Here is a 19,469-nt window from a genome sequence, read left to right as displayed (position 1 = left end):
ACTGCAACAAGATTATCCATTTATTCTGAAGTATCAAAGCTTCCAGAATTTCTTTTCTAGAGTTATTAACGTCTAACAAAGGTAAAATAAATGTAAACATTTGCTCCTATTTACAAATTTAACTCATTCCATGGCTGGCAGATTTCTAATCTGAGTGTTGAATATGTATTGGAAAAAAAAAAGGCTCCCAATATTACCAGTTAGATTGTGCCTGGGCCAGTCTGACCCTCGCTGGTGGGCCAAAGGCAGCAACTGCGGTGTGTCACCCCAGAGATACCTTGGCTTGCTGATGGTTGCAGCTGGGCACTGAACAAGTCCAGGCTTGTTAGGAACCCCGTTACCTCAGGAGGAGAACTTCAGGCGATGGTGAAGAGAAAAAGGAGAGGATTCTGCTGGAGGGTTTAATGTCCAGAGGTTTATTCCATGGTTACAGAGGTCTGAACGTGAGGAACTGCTCCAACAGAATCTGGCCGCATGCTCTGATCACCTTTTTAAGCTCAGGGACAGGGGGAGGGGAGGTACAGGTGAGCCACCAACCAGGTGAGAGGGGCAGGGTCTCAGGGGAAGATGACACCCAGACAGGCCAATGACCTCTGGGCATAGGGGCATCCTTTGAACTTGACCAACCACAGGACGCCTTGCTGGAATGTTAAGTCTGAGTGACAGGACTCACTCAGCATGGGGGCAAGGGGGAAGGGAGAGACGTATAGGCACACTTGGGGAAATGACCTGGAAGGCCAAAATGGGACATTACAGCACACCACAACAAATATGTACCAGAAGAATGCTTATGTTAACATTTAATGATCTTGCTGAGACATGGTAGCCTGTGGAATGTAGATAGACCAATTTCTTTGTTTTTAAAAGAGAAAAGCCAACGTTGTGCAATAAATGACTTATGATAATGACTGATCCAGCCATAGTGAAAAGTTGCCCTATTTGGTAAAAATACTCAATAGGGGAGTGTGGGTGTTCTTCTTACACTGAAAAATAAGCATATTTAACCCTGGAAAGTTTTCACCTCTATCCTAGGGCATATGGTTGTTTTCAGAAGAGTTTTTCTGTCTGCTGGTATTGCTGGAAAAACTAAAGAATTTTTCCTGTGTTAAATTTGGGAGGACTATAGAAGATACATTCTGCAATCTCCAGGGTCCAGGACAGAGAGAAATGCATTTTGGCTCAAGAGGTGAACTGTATCCTGAAGTGATTTTGCCCCTCTTCTCTGCTCTTATGAACCCCAGTGGGAATTCTGCACCCAGTTCTGGGGACCTCCATAAACAAAAGGCATGGACCTATTGAAATGGGTCCAGAGGTCAGCCACAAAAATGATCAGGGGGCTGAAGCACCTCTCCTTGGAGGAGAGCCTGAGAGTTGGGCTTGTTCAGTCTGGAGAAGTCGTCTGGGAAAACCTTACTGTGACCTTTCAAAAGCATGAACAGAGATTTACTGCCAAGGCTTGTAGTGACAGGACAGGGAGCAAAGGTTTTAACTGTAAGTTTGTCAGAGTACTTCTTCACTGAAAAATTTCTCGTTACCTAATGTGCCTTTCAGATTTCAAACTTGACACAGGCTTGACCTCCTGTTCACTGAACATTATGCCAGTGTTCTGATTTACTCTCCTTATGGATGTCCTTTTAAATTAACCTTTAAAACTCAAAATCATCAAAATAGAAACCAGATTTCTGAAGGGCTGGAAACTGAAAGCAAGAAACCTGACGCTTTCTGCATACCTGATTGCTGGCTGAATTACTTGTAGTTTTACCTGTTGGTTATGCCTCTGATAACTGTCTCTGACATTTGCACCAGAACTAAAACTTGGGATTATATACCAGTTGATATCCTTCCTCAGGATAGGCAGTGCAGAAGAAAAAGGTTTTGAAAATAAGCATAGAGTGTGGACAAAGGCAAGTGAGATATAGGTGATGACAGGGAGGGAGAGCTGTGGAGATGCCTAGGCATCTTGGGAAAGGAATATCAAGATTGGACATAGTAAGCGGTAGTGTATCTTGGTTTTAAAAGCCAGAGTACACAAAAACAAGTTGCAGAGAGTTCCCCATGACAGAATTAGCACAGAATTGTTATTCTGTAAAACTTAATGTAATTTACTTACTGAATGTTACTCCAAAGACTTAGAATCTGCTTTTTCAGAGAAACATTTGTCATTTGATGATATGTAAATATCAAATTTTATTCTTATTTTCTCAGAAGCTTTTTCTTATTGATGATAATGATGCTGCTGCTTGTGATAAACCAAGTTGAGGTTCCTCAGAATGTTTCTGTCTTCAGAAAAGCCTTGTCAGCTTGAGACAGGACACATTCAGAAAGGGAGGAAAACTGTGATATTGTGGGATTGAAAACACAGAATCACAGAATTTCTAGGTTGGAAGAGACCTTTAGGATCATGAAGTCCAACCCATGTTCTAACACCTCAACTAGATCATGGCAGCAAGTGCCACATCCAGTCTTTTTTTAAACACATTGAGGGATGGTGACTCCACCACCTCCCTGGGCAGATGATTCCAGTATTTGACCACTCTTTCTGTGAAAAACTTCCTCCTTAATTCTACCCTGTATCTCCCTTGGCACAGCTTGAGACTGTGTCCTCTTGTTCTGTCTGTTGTTGCCCGGAGAAAGTTGCCTGGAAAAAATCTCTATTATAATTTACCACAAGCAGCGCTAGGTTAAAAGAGGAGTTCTGTTGACCTTCTGTTCTTTTCCTCCAAAGTAACTTCTATGTTATTCTCATAGCTTGCTTTGTTCAGGGGACAGAAATATTGCTAAATATTTTCTATTAGGTTTTTGAGAAGTTGGTGTGGTGTCTCAGGCTTCTGATGGCCTTATAGTCTGCATGTATGAGAAAAAGACATAAAGTGTTGATTGTTAACATGGTTTTCTTTGAAACAAGACTGGGACAAATGCTTACTAATTGGAGCAAAACCAAGAAAGACAGGAAGAGAGAAAGTTATTTCATGGCCTGTCAAATGTAAATTAACTTTTTCATTTTGTTGGGGCAAGTAATTCCTTACTGATTATTAATGTAAGTTGCAGTTGTAAGCACTTAATGGGCTTCAGGGAGGTGAGGGATGTGGAGAGCTCATACACATTAACAGAGCACTGTTAAACTCACTTCTCTGGATTCTCTCTTAGACCAGTTTTGATTGTGTTGAGGTTTTCACATTTCATTAAATAAGCTGTCTTTGGAGGGAGCTTGGGCTCTGTGTTGTTTGAAACAATTTCCTAGAGGTTGCTTGATCATGCACCTTTAACCATGCTTTCAGAATTAATTCTGTTTCAAACAGATATTTGCAAATTCAGTTCCTAAGTAGGAAATACCTCTTTATTACCCTTCGCTGTATGGTTAGATTGAATATACAGTGGAAAAAAAGACAAAAGAATAAATAATTGAGGTGCATTTAAAACTTTGTTTCTGGGATTACACTGACATTGTTCTTTGCTATCTGTGTTAAAGACTACAAGAATTAGTACCAACGTTATTTTTACCACTGAAGCATTCGCTTCTCCAGGGTAGGCTGGATGGGAACTTTAAGGCTGTTATTAGGAAAACCTGATCAAAACTGAAAACCCCAACCAAACAACTACCACAGCCTTTCTGCAGATTAATGCTAAATTTCATAAGTGATACCATAAAGAAACAGGCAGGGGGTAACAAGGTTCAGAGTTAATATTATGCTTCTATGCCTGTTTAGTTTTTTTGTGGTAATGATGGCTGGTTTATGTTGGTATCAATAAATGTAAGCCATAGAAAGGCCTTTATTGATTGCATCCAGAAAGTTTTTGTAAGCAGTTTTTTATTTGTTAGAGACTAAATGAAATTCTCAAGAGTAGATTGAATTCAAGAAAATCAGTTTAATAATGTAGTTACAAATAGAGAAGAACAAATGCTTGAAATTTCAGGTAGCATTTGAAAAATAACTACGATTCAGGAGGCACAGAAATTCAAGACAACTGAATCTTCAAAACCAGTAATTCAAAATCCTATAAAGATGGAAATAGAACAGTATAGAGGATATCTGTGTGATCTTTTATGCTTATACTGGGCCTTTAATGTAATGTAGTTGTGCTTGGTATTTGCATCTCTTGCTTCAGCTCCCACACAGTGGTTGATGAAAACTGAATTCCAGGACAAGATTAAAAGATTTTATCTTTTTAAAATGCTTTGTGGCTTGCCAGTTTTATTCTTTGTTCTACAATTGATTTACTTTCAGTAAAAGTCAGCCTTGAGTTATTGAAATACCTGTTTTATCTCTTTTTCTAGCTGTTTACATAGGCTTTATAGTAACTGTGTTTGGATGCCTTTTGGGCTTATGGTACTGCTGTTTGCCTCCTTTTGAAACACAACAAGAAGAGGCAAAAAGTTTCCTTCTTTCTAAGTAGATACTGAATGTCCTTGAGGAGAGGCTCCTTATGAAAAGGCACTGCTATATTTTGGTCCTTCAGTACTATTTTCTGTGATGAGTTTCACTACACTCTTTGTCTATAAATGACTGTTACCGTTCTTCTCTGGAATGGCAGTAACTGTGCATTGAAGGCTGTGAGCATCCTTTACTAGACTACACTTGCACAGAAGCAATCCTAATGAAACAGCCTTTAGGGAACAGCAAGGAAACTGTGACAGCTACTAAGCAAAGCAGCCACAGAGATCGGCACCACAAACTGGAGACGTTGTTCAGAGTTTCTTAGCAATAGTGTCCTTCTCTTGCAGGATTTTAATGCAGAAAGGGCGTTTCCTTTTAGCTTGTTAATGAACTATTAATTGTTTTTTTTATGTCTCAGGGATAACTCCAGAGCTGTGAATCTTACTGTACACAGGGGAGAATAGAATGGAAAATAAAACATTGCTTGTCTTTAATCTCTGTGTTTTAAAGCATCAAGCTTTGTGTCTCAAGTATTCTTTGTTAGGTGGGTATTGTAAGAGTTCTGCAGTACAGCAGTTAAGAGGAAGTGTGTTTTTGTGCTTTAGCTGCAAATGTCATATATTTCAAGCTGAAACTTAAATTTATGTCAGTTCTTCAGAAAATTACCTCAGAATGATTTTGTCATGAGAGAAGATCTAAAGAGAATGAGAGCTTAGAGGGGGAGGAACTGGTGATTGTGTTGTTCACTTGGTTCAAGTACCTGAGTGCCATGTCCATGGGAGTAATCTCTTCTGAATCTGTACATCTTGTCTGCAGCAGCATGGAATAATCTGCAGAGTGTACAGGTAGATTACCCCTTAAGAAACATGTACTGATTGTGGGACCAAGTCAGTTTTTGGAAAATGGTTCCCTTTCCCACACAAAAGTTGGCTTATATATTAGGTGTTATTTTCGTATGTCCTTAGAGCAGTTGAGGTGGTTGAGATTCATGTACCTAAAATCAATAATCCCATAGGCACTTCAGGCTTTCTTCTGGACACACCCTTTTTAAAAGGGTAAAAAAAAGGGCCCTGAAATTACTGACCAGTGAACCTCACCTCTGTGCCCAGCAATATCAGAACAGATGCTACTGGTAGCTATGTCAAATCATAAGGAAGACATGGAGGTGCCTGGAGACAGCAGCACTTCACCTAGGGCAAATCATGCCTGACTAATCTCACAGCCTTCTATGATGGAATCATGACTGTGTCAGTAGACCAGGGAAGAGCTACAGATATCTCCCTGGACTTCTGCAAAGCCTACAGTATGGTCCCACACAGTGTTCTTGTTGCTGATTTGGAGGGAGTAGGATCTGATGAATGTACTGTGTGATGGGTAAGAGATAGGTTGGCTGGCCGTGTCCCAGAGTTACAGTCAACAGTATCCAAGTGGAAACCAGTAATGACTGGTGTCTCTTGGGGGTCTCTACTGGGACAAGTACATTTTGATACCTTAATCAATTGCATAAAATAATTGAGCAGAGCCTCAGCAAGTTTGTGGATGACACCATGCTGAGTGGTGCAGTTGATAGGCTTGATGAAAGGGATGCCATCCATCGCTAGACAGCATTGAGCCATGTGAACCTCAGAGGGTTTAACAAGGCCAAATGCAAGGTCCTGACCCTGGGTGAGTGTGATTCCCCATTCCCATGGAGGCTGGTGAATGAATTGACTGAATGCAGCCTTGCAAAGAAAGACTGTGGGTGTACTGGTGGATTAACATTCACATGAGCCAGCAGTGTGTGTTTACAAGTCATAGTTTAGAACCATGTCCTCAGCTGTTGGAAGAGAAGCATGGCCAGCAGGTCAAGAGACATGATTCTGCTCCTTCTACTGCACTCTGTTGAGACCCCCATCTATTGTACTGCATCCAGCTCTGTGGTCTTTATGGTTTTAAATGGAAAGAGGGTAGATTTCGGAATATAAGGAGGATAGAAGGAAGAAAGTTAACAATGAGGGTGGAGAAACACTGGAGCTGGTTGTCCGCGTGGATTTTGTGGAGAAGTTATAGAAATTCCATCACAGAAAGTATTAAAGGCAGGTTGAACAGTGTTTTGAGCAACCTGGTCTAATGATAGCTAGACTAGATGGTATTTAAAGGTTCCTTAAAATCCAAATGGCTCTATGATTCTTTGAAATTAGTTTGTACCCTAATGAATGAGCAGTGAATTTTCTCAGTGGACTTGAACTGTCATCTGATGCAGGTTTTTTGGTTGCAAAGTTCTTAAATGATTTCCTGGTCCTGATTTATTGTCAGTCTTTCATGTTTGACACTTGCACGAGACAGCTGGAAACAGTGTGATTTTTATGAACTTAGTTCATCAGAAATAGGAGGATACAAAGGTAACAGATAGGGAATCGTCAAATTAGCTTATCTGACACAAATAGTACTTTTGCTGTATTTATATAGTTCTTTTTCTCCAATTGTGACCTTCTACTGGGAACCAGACTTAACACCTTGCTAACATTTTGTTGATGCTTGGCTGTGTAGCCTCTTCAGGTACAGTTCATGTCTTGACTTTTGAGTGTTAAGAGCACCAGTAAAATATTGGTACTGTGTTTATGGGTGTAGTAATATTTCTACATTAAGCTGATTTCCTGAAGGTTTATTGATGCTGTAAATTTTTTCACCAGATGATTTTTTGCTGAACAGCTCCTTGAATAAGCCGGAGAAAATGATCCCCAGAGCAAAGCACTGCTGTCAATAAACCTACGGAAAACATTCCTTGCCTTTCTATGTGCACTGTAAAGATATGAAACCTCAAATTTTAGAATACTTCATGGTTATTGAGTCTTTGGTTATTCGGTAATGCTGCACTATTAGTTCAGGAAGAAATCTTTTGATGTACTTGATACTCGAGCTGTAGGGTATGTGGGTAAGCAAGTTGCTGGTGATTTGAATCCTTCAGACACTTAATTGTGTGAAAGTGACTCTTTTTTTTTGCAGGTATGCGTTTAGCTTAAAAATATGCAAATATTTTCAGAATTTAGACCTTGCAAGATGAAGTTGGGTGGCTGCCAAAGCAGTGGCCTCTCTCCTTGTGCCAGACTGCTGTGGAGGGGATGAAACCATCTGGTTGACTCTGTGGGTTACCAGGCCATCTGAAGTGTAGTTATCCTCATTCTTCTCTAAAAAAACATGTAGCTGCTAAAGTTAGTGGAGAAGGAAAAAGGCAACTGCTAGGCCACAGTACTTCCTTGTATGAGGTGAGGGGGCCCTTATTATAAGTGTGTTCGCAAGCATAGTGTTGAAGAAATTTAGATGAGTTTTGTTCTCATCTCCATTAGGTAGTTTATTGCATGTCTTGTGTGACAGTCTGGAAAAATAGCAGTGTTAAGGTCTGGGATCTTGCTCTTCGCCGGTTCATTGTTACCAAGTAGTTGCCTTGTGGTCATCTTCACGCCTTAGGTCTTAGGTTGGTTTTGGTGGGGGTTTCTGTCAGTTTTATGGTCCGTGTTGAAATATGGCTGTTACAGTTCATAAACCACAATCTATGGGCTGTCTACTCTAACTATTTATTTAAAAATAATATTTAAGTTGCTGGGTTTCTCTTTACTAACTATTATTAATGTTCAGATTTTTAGCTCCAGGTTTTACTATAATACATCTTTGACTTACATAACATAGCCTTATAGTTCAGATAAAGTTCAGCTTGCATCCTAACAATTCAAGCTACTGATATCTACTTCCAAATAATATAACATTTTCAACACTAAGGTAAATGGTATGTGGATGGGGTTATATTCAGATGGCTGCTATAAGGGTCATTTTGTGGACAGTTCCTGGAGTAAGCTGTCCAGTTTGTACCTGTAAATTTAAATTAGATGTTCCTTGAAGTAAAAGTGTTTATGCCGTCTTGTAGAGACACAGCAGAAACTTGAGGTAAAAAGATCTTTCTTCAGTTCTGATTTATAGATGAGTTTTCTTCAGTTCTGATTTTTAGATGAGTTTATGAAGCTGAGGCCTGCCTCATATTCAGGCTTTTTGCTGTACTAAAGTAAATTTATCTGTTCTTTTTTTAAGCTCTGATATTGTTATATGTCAGACATCAAGGTTTTAAAATACAAAGAACCCTTTAGGTTGCTCTCCTTTTCTCTAGAAGTGTCTTGGAGGTGTCATACAGTCAGAAGTTTGACTGGAAGATACACTTTATATATATATGCAATTAATGTAGGCCCAGATTTTGTTTTGAACTCTCAGTTTTGTCATTTTCATCCCATTTTCTTGCTGGTTAGTAAGCATGCTGTGTGTTTCTCTGATAGCTGCAGAAAAAAGAAAAGCTGAGAGAGCTTTTCTTGCAGAGTGTTACCATGCTTCCTGATGATTACTAGATATCTAAGTTTTCACTGGGTGTGTGGAATTGACGACAGCACTCCTTGGCTGAGAATTACAGTGGGGAAAACAAGTAAGGTTGACTCAGTCAGGATATGGAAGGGGACACCAGAACTCAGAAAACACCAGCAAACCTATGCTGGTTGCAGTTTGACAAGAGCATGGATTTCTTGACAAGTAGAAGAAGCAGGAGAAAAGGAAGGAGAGAAGCTCAGGAGGCATTTAACCTTTTTTTTTTCTGCTTTAGTGGCTTTAGGCTGCTTCCTGGCTAGAATGTGTTCCAGAGTTTTATCACAACGCCTAAGATAGGTATTCTCCATGCTGAGGAGTTGCTTTAAATTATCAGTGTTGTGTCCCATACCATGCAACTGAAAACATTAGCTCTTCCTACAGTGTAATAGATTCTTTCATCAACTTAAGGTAAAGTGGATGGAAATCCATGGGAATTTCAATTTGTTGGAGTTTATAAAAGAAGGAGTGGAAGGAAGAGGGGAACAATGGCAATCCTAGTATGAATTTTATGCAGCTAGCATAAATGTATCGTGTTTCTTCTTTGTGGTCAGATTTGCACACGTAGAGAAAAAAGTTTTAAAGTATTATATACTTAATTTGCAGCCTTGTTCCTACTTGACCAACCTCAGTAGCTGTATCTTTTATTGAACTCACCACTAACTTTTCTGTCGTAAGAGCAAAGTATTCTGTTTACCCCATTAAGTAAGTTCTTTGTTGCAGTTTGAAAGGTTCTTGGTTTAGAAGGTGCTTCTAAAATCTAAATAATATGCCACAGGTACAGGAACATTGTTGACTAGTACATTATAATAATCTGCAGAAGTGGTTTGCATTATTTTGTTGGAAGTTGAGGAAGATCACAGATAACTTAACCTCCCTTCCTTGTATCTTTTCAAATAGACTAACCATCCAAGGCTGTACCTCGCCAGATATACGCCATTCAACTCACAGGTTTTTTAAAGGGAGCAGTTAATTAAGAGTCTAAGGTTGATCCAATTCAGACTTTGTTTCCATGCATTTCCTACTTTCCAAACTCTAGTCTGCAAATCAAACACTTAGCCCAGAACTTGTCTGATTCATGCAAGTTAGTAAGACTGAAGAGATTCCCTCTATAGATAAAGTAGGTTTAATAGTATAGGTATTTCCTATGAGACTGATGCTGGAGAGTCAGTGAATTTATTAATCAGCATCATTCACTTAAGCAGTGAGATACTTCCAGTAGCACTGAAGTTTCTGAATTAAAAGATTTGAATTCACATCTCTTTTTCCCTTGGACCAGCATTGTGTGTGTTTGGATGGTTTAAATTGGCAAGCATGACACTGGCCTTTCAAACCTGATACTGATTCTCTTTATTACAATGCAGAAGTTAGACAGAACCATGAAATTCTGAAGATTCTTTTTGCTGTTCAGTTTAATGTGGGAGTTTAGAAAAAAAAAAAAGCCCCTTTCCTATGGTAACTGGGAGGTGTAGCAGTCTTTCTTTCTTGCCTGTTCCAAAAGAATGGATATTTTTCCTGGAGGGCAAGTCATAGTACTAAGCTGGTATCTCACTTTATTTGAAGAAGGGTATGCAAAAGAATTTAACTGTGTTTAAAGAAGTTATATATATATATATATATATATATATATATATATATATATATATACACATAGTGCATCAATTGAAGCGCATTACTCTCTACCCTGTCTGATACTGGTAATGGTGAAGGGATGCCTGATCTGATGTTTCACATATGCCTGCTGTGTTTTGGTGGTGTCTCAGCATAAATTGAGGGTACTCTTTTATCACCCAGGTATTGGAAGCTGTGAGTCTGAGAAAACCAGCTGACTGTTACAAAGTGCCCTGTTACTTGCCCAGCATGGAAATTGCTTTGTGGGAGAGAGGAAGTTCAAATTAGGATTAGGTTTGAGAAAATGATGGGCATTAGACCTCATAGTTGCATCTCCTGAACACAGTAGCAAGGAAGTGTATTTGGGAAGGTGCTGTGGGCAGTGGCCTGTGTGCTGTGTTCTGCTCCTTACATAGGAGTCTTGATGGCATTTTCCCCACTCTCAGTCAGCTTTGCAGAGATAATTCTTCAGTCAGAATTAAAGCTTTGATTGTAGTAACCCTAGGGTAAGCTAGCCCTGGACTGCAGTTGGTCTTGAGTTGGTCTGAAATTCCTGTCAATTTGGGGATATGAAGGCAGTTTAATGGAGTTTGTATTTACTCCCTGCAGTCGGTGCAATGCAAATTGGCTTTTGTTCCTTTCAGTCCTTGGGCATCTCTAACAGTTAAACAACAATTGAAAAGTCTTTGGCACAGACTAGAGAGCTGCTGAGTTCATCTTTTGAGATTCTGACTGTGATCTTCCTTGCAGGTAGGTGAAATGTGATTAACCTGTCTTCAGGTTTGTCTCAGTGCAATCAGTCAGAAAGACAATGCTGTAAAAACATAACTCAGTTATTAAAAACTGCTTTTATATTTTATGCGTATAAATGTAAAAAATATTTTTAAGATCAGAGAAGTCCTACAGGACTTTCCTGACCATTGAACTCAACATTACAGATTGCACTGTCATGAAGCAGAGCCTTTAGGTGGTAGTCTGCTGTGTCACTGTCTTCAGATCTGTTACCTCTGCTGGCCCATTCAAGGGACTGTACTATCAATGCTATCTTTGATGTAAACCCTTTTCCAAAGGCAGCTTTTGGTGAGGCTGTTGGTGAGGTCAGCCAGCTCACTGGTGCAAAGCAGCCAGGATGTGTGTAATGCCTTCATTTCTTGCAGTTAGGGATTGTGTCTTATATTTTGTTATTGTACTGTAGGGTATTAGTTGACTGCAAATGAAACAAATATGTCATAAAGGCCATGAAAATCCCTAAGAGGAAAAAAAAGCAATTGGTTAGCAGGTTCTCTGCTAACTGCAAAATAGTTGAGTTTGACTGAAATATGCAGATAAAACCCAAGCTAGAATTTTTTTTTGATAATGTGAATATTGTTAGAATTTAAGGTATAGCATCATGAAAACTGATGAGCTGCCCTGGTGTATTATGTTGCATTAACTAACTGGAAGCTCTGCTACTGGAGCTATGTTGCTTCTGCTGGTATTTGTTATAGCTAGAACAAAGTCAGCTTATCATCATGATGGTGCATGCGATCACGGTTTGTGAAAAGCCTGTCTGTAAAGTACATAATATAGCCTGTAATGCAAGGTCCACATTTATGAATTTTAATTTGTTAGAGAGTAAGTCTTAGGAATTTAACCTCTTGAAATTCCTTTCATTATCCACATGCATGGATGCCTGAAACAAGTTTATGTGTAATTTTTGTAATTTGGCTGAATTTACCTATTTTTTGTTGGCTATTTCCTTATTTTAGACCAATTCAAAAAGTTGTATTTTACATCAATTCTGCCTCTGGTGTAATGGTCAGAAAGGTATCAAGCTTTACCTTTAACACTGTGTTCTCTTAAGTTTTGTAGCTTGCTTTGCTTTTGAGCTTGAACGGATTCCAGTTCAAGAAAACATGTGGAGTGCTTATAGTGAAACACTTGCAGTTTGCTTAAGTCTAAATCAAGTGGGAGGGGAGCACTGCATATTTCGAACAGTTTAAAACTAGTTCTTTTTTCCCTTTTCACCTTGAAACTTCAACTGTATAGTGATTTCTTCTTTGCCTTCTCTTCCTACAAAAAATACACAGTATGATCATGCATTACTGTTGTTCAAGCCAGTACAATGACTCCTATTGCAAAATAATATTTTTTCTGAAGTGGTAAGTCAGAAAGAAGCTTTGTGAAATATTTTCATATATTCTTTGGACAGAAGTCTCAGGACTGGAGTAAGCCTTTGTAGGGGTGTACTGTCCCTTTTGTTCCTAGGCTTAAAGAAACTTGTATAGAAACATTAAGCAGGCAGAAATTCCACTACAAGAAAATTGTACACAATTAAAACTTTGACCTTGGAATTCTCCTCTTTTAGTCTTAATGTATTGCTGGAATGAGGCTGCTGGTTTGTGGTTACCAGGTAGTACAGTATATGAACTTGAATTGCATAGCTTCTCCTTATTTTTATATGCCTGTATGTACTTTAGTGCATTTGTTTGTTTTGGATTGATGAGCTAGCTATAATTTAATTCTGTTTAAAATTCTTAAAAAATATATGTGAAGACATTGGCACACTTATAAAATGTCTCTGATGCTTGTTCTGTTATCAAACCTAGCTGTTTCTTGAGAACTAAATCTTGAGAAAAGAAAGTTTGCTATATTTACCTTTATTTTTAGTGTTCACAGAATTTGGGTTATCATTTTAGTTATTTTTTTTCTCCCTTCCCTCCTTGTTTTCCAGGTAGTATTGGTACAGCGTTTCAATGCCACACAATCCATCAAGATCACATTTGTACTGATGACAGTGACAAGGTGAGATTTATGTGAATGTTTAATTCACAAGATGAATATGCATTGGAGGGTTTTTATATATTGCTTTTACTACACAAACATTATTGTTTTGCAGATATAGCAGTCAGTTTTCAGAGTTACTTTTTGAACTATCTCTATCATAGTAAGGTACATATTTTTCTCCAGACAATCTTTTAGACAGTTAATGAGAAATTTGTCTTTAGTACTGTATTTTTATTTTTGCTTGTATTCTTTGCCATATTGACCCTCAGTTAATAAATAATGGCAATGGCTTTGCCAATTTCTAGATAAGGTAGTATGTCTTGTTTCTTCTGACTTTAGAGATTAGAGCCTAGCTAAGTGTTCAAAGCTTTTTGTTTTGTTTTGTTTTGTTTTTTTTTTCACAGTAGCCGTATTTTTCTCTTTTTGAATTGAGAATTGAAGCTTTTACATGTTAGGACTTCTGTTCTGTCGTGCACCTTCAAAATAGCAACCTGTCTAGTAGTGTGCATGTGTTTCCCTAACCCTTTCTGGCATATTTGCAGATTAGTTTGCTTGGGAGTCAGTAGAGTACTGTGTATTAAATGTTCAGTGGTACTTGGATCACTACTGTAAGTGTGGCATGCAGAAAAGAGTAGTTTTGACATTGAACTCCTTGTGAAACGGGATGTTGATGGTTTTACCTTAAGTTTTATTGTCTGTAAATACTGCAAATTGATTAACTTTAGTTCAACATATAATGTATCTTACACTGTAGGCATGTATGACACGTTCATAGTAAACTAACTTCTTGGCTTGACATGTCTGGGAAGTGGTGGGTATTGGTCAAATTCTAAATCATTTTTCTTGGGAAATGAAAAAACCTATGGGGCACTGCCTTAATAAGTACACTAATAATTGTGCTTTGAAACTCTGGAAGAAGTTAATTATATAGTTGTTCCAGCTTATTGTAGAGCTAGAGTTGTTTTCAGAAAGAGCTTCTTTTACTGTTCTACTCCCTTACTGTCTTTTTTTTTCTCTCTCACTTTCCTTCCTCTGGTTTTATGGGGAGTGTTTTGTTTGTTTCTTTGTTTTCTTTGTGGGTGTTTTAGGGGTTTTTTTTTTTGTTTGTGTGGGTTTTTTGGGTGTTTTTTGTTGGTTTTATTTTTTTTTGTTTGTTTGTTCAAGATTTTGTTTGTTTTTTTATTTAGAGCGTGTGTATTTGTTTCTTGTTGGGTTGGTTTTTGGGGGTTTTTTTTTTTGGTATGGTTTAGTGTTTTAGTTTAATTTTATTTTTAGGTACCACCCTAGATTTGGTTACTGGTTCATCCTACAGATACTGATCAAACATGCTATCTAGAGCATGGCTAACATTATTTTAAATTTCCACTTCATAATCTGGCTAGCTATATTCAACAGTATTTACTGCTTTGTTTTTTGGGCCTTGTATACTCTGCACTGGAAGATTCTTGGATGAGGAATGGGGTGGGGGAAATTTCATTTCAGAGCCATCCTAGTGCACCAACCTAACCATTTTCCTTTTGTGAGTCATTACATGGAATACCACTTCTTGTGTTACACTGATTGCCTTTCCTTAGTTTTATGTCACATCAAGGCAATTAAAGCTTGTTTAAATCTTGATGGAAAATCTGTTTGATAGTTGCTTCACTGGTTTGGGGGCAGGGGAATAGGAAAGGGTGTGGCAGCTTGCCTGGTATAAATTTCAGGGGAGTGGTTTGGCACACCACCTGCCTCCATATTAATAGAGGAATTAGGCCAAATGTTATTTTTTGCATATTTAGAGATGGTGGAAGAAAACAGTCTTTCTCCTCAGGGTTGATTCTGCACCAATTGAGAAAGAACTTCCAACTATAAACTTTAGTTAAGTAGGACCAGTATAAAAAGCAGAAAGAATGTGGTTTTGGCTCTCTTTAAGAGACACGTTTTTCCCTCAGGTGTCAGGTTTATTTGGTAAGGGTTTTGATTTTTCTGTAAGAATATGTGAAGCTGTCTGACATGGATTTTGTAGGAAATTCTAGTTGATTCCTTGATTAAAATAGTCACTTGTTTGGAGAAACAATGAACCATCCTCTTGTGCAGATCTCTCTGGATGGCATCCTGTCTTTCAGGAGTGTCAACCACATCACCTTGGTGTCATCCCTAAATTTGATGAGGGTGCACTCAATCCTTTCATCTGTTTCACTAATAAAAGTATTGAATAACACTGGTCCTGGTACAGATCCCTGTGGGACACAACTTGGCACTGATGTCCATTGGGACTCTGAGCTTTTGGTCACTGCCCTTTGTATGCCCACTGATTGGGGCTTGTTGGTTTTTTTCCAAAGGATTTGTGTATATGGATAGACTTTTTTTAAATCATAAGTAATGCTTCCTTAAAGTAGCCTGTGCTAGGGCACAGTTGCAATCCCCTCTCACTCCTTGCTTGTATTCACATATGCCTATATTCTTGTGTTAGTTTTGGTCACAGTTTCCACTGTGAATTACTTTGAAAATCAGGTTCTGATTTATTCTGCTATTACTGAGAGATACCACCTATTCATTTTGGTATGAATATAATTTAAATTATACTAAATGCTGGATTTAATAAATTTTTCTACAAATGTATTAATTGTTGGGGCTTTTCATATTCATTCTGGAAACTTTATGAAAAGCATGCATTTAAAATAGTTTGACATGCATTTGATTAGTCAACAGGCATATTTCAGCAAAGTAATTTACTACTTTTTGCCTGATTGTGCAGAACCAGTTTTTGCATTTTAGAAGAAATGTAAAGGTTAGTATTTGACTGGTAATCCACACATATTTTACAGTATTTTCTCCACAGGCCTAGATGTCATTTTCTGTACAACAGCATGAGAAAAGTTCCACACCACACATGCTAAAAGAATGTTGCAATCTTAATGAAAACAATTCCCAGGCTTCCAGTCCAATTACTTGATTTTGTTGACTTGGCACATGAGAATCTTGAATTCATGTTCAGTGACATCAGCAGAAAACCAAAGTGTAAGATTTTTCATGTGTGGACTCACTGCATTAAGTGAACTTGTCTCATTTTGTAGCGTCAAAGGCAGTGCTTCTTGTATTACAAAGAAATCTAATATAGCATAAGTATAAAATACATTTCCCATTTTATTTGGTGTAGTAAAGTGAATAGAATTAAAATTTATTTTAAAATAATTGTTGCTTTGGTGGTGGGAGCTTTTAAACCTCAGTGCGTGAGTCAGGGCACTGTTTTTTCATGTTTTTCATTTCTTTGATTTTTGCTTTAAAGTAGAAATATTAAATAAAAACTGAATAAGTCTCTTTATTGAGCACAGCATTTAGGGAAAGATACTTGTAAGAAGGAACTGGTATTCCTTAGTATATCACTTTAATGGTCAAGCAGTGGATTCCTACTAGGGTTAGAGATATATCTCCATATACTCTGCAAGTATATCATCCTGCAGAGGCTTTCAATTATACCAAGTTTATTTAGCTTTTAAAATACTTTTTTGTCCCTTGGGTGGCTGTTTCATCAGTGGTGTGCTTCTGTTAAAGAACGCTGACTCATTTTGAAAAGAAAATACAAAGATGCAACCCTTAACTACTCTTGCAACATCCCTTTTCACAGATCTCATCAAGTTACCTATTCCATACAGTTAAAAACCAGATTGGCCACCTAGTAGTAATGACAAAAAAAAAAAAAAAATCACTGGAATTTTTTCCAGGGAAATTTCTGGGAAAAAATCCTCTGGAATTTTTTTTCAAGTACTAAGGGGTTGGTAATTATACTTTATTTTTCTCCTTTTTAGCTTATTGTAATTTATTTTACTTTCACAGCATGTAAAGAATTTTTTTTTCTTTTTAATACTTTTGACTGAAATACATAGCTACATAATTTATTTTAGTATTTCTAACCTTTAAATTTCCTAGCTATAGTTGGTGCATCTTCCACACACATTTTGTGTCACCTGCGTGAGGTCGCCCTGCCCTGACAGGGGAATAGGATGGGATGATCTCCAGAGGTCCCTTCTAACCCTAACAATTCTGTGCTTCTATCGACTTCCTCCCATTGGCCTGTCTTAACAAAATTGTCATGGATGTGAGCTACTCAGTCTGTAATAAAGAGGCCTGTCAACTCATTAAAAAGATGTTTTCACAAGAAGGAAAGTATTTTTAAGTTCTAATCCTAAAGTAAAAATTAGCAGCTTTCTGTTCCACTTTGGATGGTGCAGCCTACGAAATTCACATATAGTTGAACAAAAAGTGATTAACGAATTCAGGTATCTGGAGGACCCATCACATTTATTTGTATATGATGTATTATATAGGACCACATGCACCTCTTGTGGGGAATGTATGAGGGGCAGTACATAGAAAAATGGGAATAATCAGGAGGAATTTCTATTGTCCCCTCCAATTTCAAAACTGGAAAATTTTCTTGTCCAATTAGGTCAGATTCATTTTTCATGTGGTGTATTGCTGTCACATCCGCATGCCCACACACACTTAGTCCCAGTTCATTCTGTCTGTGTTTATGGAGCAGCTTTATGCCTTTTTCATTTCACTTTTGGCAGCTGCAAGGATGTCATTTACCAGTTTTCAACCACTTTCATGCCTAGTGAGTCATCTCCTTTAGAACGTTAGTTCTTTATACCTACAGCAGATGTTTGTTTTCCTGGTTTAGAGTTGGGAAAAAACTTTAATTACGCTGAGGTAGAGAGTGTAGGGAGGTTGGAAAGGTGAAAAGTAAGGCGGTAGTATATTATTTGAGGGGAACAGCTCGAGTAAATCAGTTCAGTGAGGCTCCGTTTGCTGCCTTTGCTGATCAGGGCTGCATCCCGAGCCGGCACCCGTGTGGCACCGTCAGCAAATCCTGTTTATCCAGTGACTCTCGAGAGTTAGGTGAGGGTCGGTCTCCTCAATCGACAGAAGCGGAGGCGGCCTCAAGCTCAAGGCCTCGGCCTGGACGTGAGGAAGGATTTCTTCAGCGGGTGGTCAGTCACTGGAACGGGCTGCCCGGGGAGGCGCTGGGGTCGCCGTCGCGGAAGATGTTTAAGGAAACACTGGACGTGGCACCCATTGCCACGGTCTGGTTGGCAAGATGAAGATCGGCCCCAGCCTGGTCTCGGAGGTCTCTCCCGGCGCTCTCCGCTCTCGATCCTGTGAAACCGAAACTAAAACGGGGCCGGGCGGGGGGGCCGTGCCGTCACCGCGGCGCGCAGGCGCGTTGGGCCCGCGGCCGCACCGGGCGCAGACAAAGAACGCCTCGCGCCGGCCGTGGTGTGACGTCACCGGCCAGCGGGGAATGATGTCACCAGCCCGGGGGGCGGGGGCCGCGCTCCCGGAAGCGCTGGCGGAAGGGTCGGGCCCGGCCCGGGGCGGCCGCGGCGGCCCCGAGGTTGAGGCGGGGCAGCCCCGCGGGAGCCGCGGCCGAGGCGGCGGGGCCGCAGGTACCGGCGGGGCCGCAGGTGCCGGCGCGGGGAGCGGCGGGGGGCGGGGCCTCGGCGGCGCCGCCCGGTGCCCGCGGCTCGTCAGCCGGGCGGGGGAAGGCGCGATGTCCCGGCGGCGCCGGCCGCCCCCCGTACAGGTAGAGGGTGAAGGAGGCCGTGTGGCGTGGGCCGACGGGGAGCCCGAGCTCCTTCCACGTGGGCGGCCCGCGAGGTGGACGAGAGCTCGGGAAGGGGTGTAATTGTCTGGCGTTGTTAAAGCTGTTTTATCTGCTTTGGCAAAAGGCAGAATTGGAACCTGAAAATTACCCGGCTTTCTGGGACTGAACTGCTGTGTGCTGTCTTCAGGACAGGCAGGTTAATGTGCAAGGCGGTAGCAAGTGTTTCTGAAGCACTGAACGTCCTCCCATCCGTGTAGTAAAATGACGTCTCTAGGTGTCTGTAATCCTCTTAAATTACTCGAAAGAACAGCTGTTGAAGGGAACACTGATTTAGCAAGCATAAATGTTAGGGCATTCGGTATTTTTTTAGTGCACGTCACTTAATTCCTAAGCAACACAAACGGAATTTCTTTCTTTTTAATGCTTGAACTGTAAAGTTACATCTTTTATCCTTACGAAGTGTGTTTTTAAACGTCCTGTACATTGAGATCTTAAGTGGGGGCACCCATTTCAAATTGTAACTGTTCAGAGCAAGTAGCTTAGTTATTATTTACACAGAAGTTCATTGAACTGGAAGTCATGACAATGTTTATGAATGTATAGTATTTGCATTTTAAAAGAGATTTTTGAGGGTGGTATTTGAAGCAGACCTGTATTTTCTGGTAAGTTCTTCACATGTGGAGTGGGTCAAGCAGAATGGTAAGATGAACAGGATTAATAGAAGTCTGCCATATTCAAGTACTGAATTA

At 39.6% G+C, this 19,469-nt stretch overlaps 1 protein-coding gene across 3 annotated transcripts in view; it reads left to right on the top strand.

Annotated features, from left to right (window-relative positions):
- The window catches only part of RNF38 (ring finger protein 38), a 114,286-nt gene that overhangs the window by 41,469 nt on the left and 53,348 nt on the right, over positions 1–19,469 (top strand). For 2 of the 3 annotated variants that reach the window (XM_063181466.1, XM_063181468.1), the window contains exon 2: positions 13,081–13,151. In XM_063181466.1, the coding sequence (XP_063037536.1) occupies positions 13,081–13,151 (71 nt within the window). Of the gene's footprint in view, positions 1–13,080; positions 13,152–18,521; positions 18,563–19,469 lie in introns of those variants that run through there. The other variant, XM_063181469.1, reaches the window with a different exon arrangement.

The sequence above is a fragment of the Melospiza melodia genome, chromosome Z (assembly GCF_035770615.1).
Source record: "Melospiza melodia melodia isolate bMelMel2 chromosome Z, bMelMel2.pri, whole genome shotgun sequence".
NCBI lineage: Eukaryota > Metazoa > Chordata > Aves > Passeriformes > Passerellidae > Melospiza > Melospiza melodia.
This window is presented reverse-complemented; position numbering and strand designations above follow the sequence as displayed.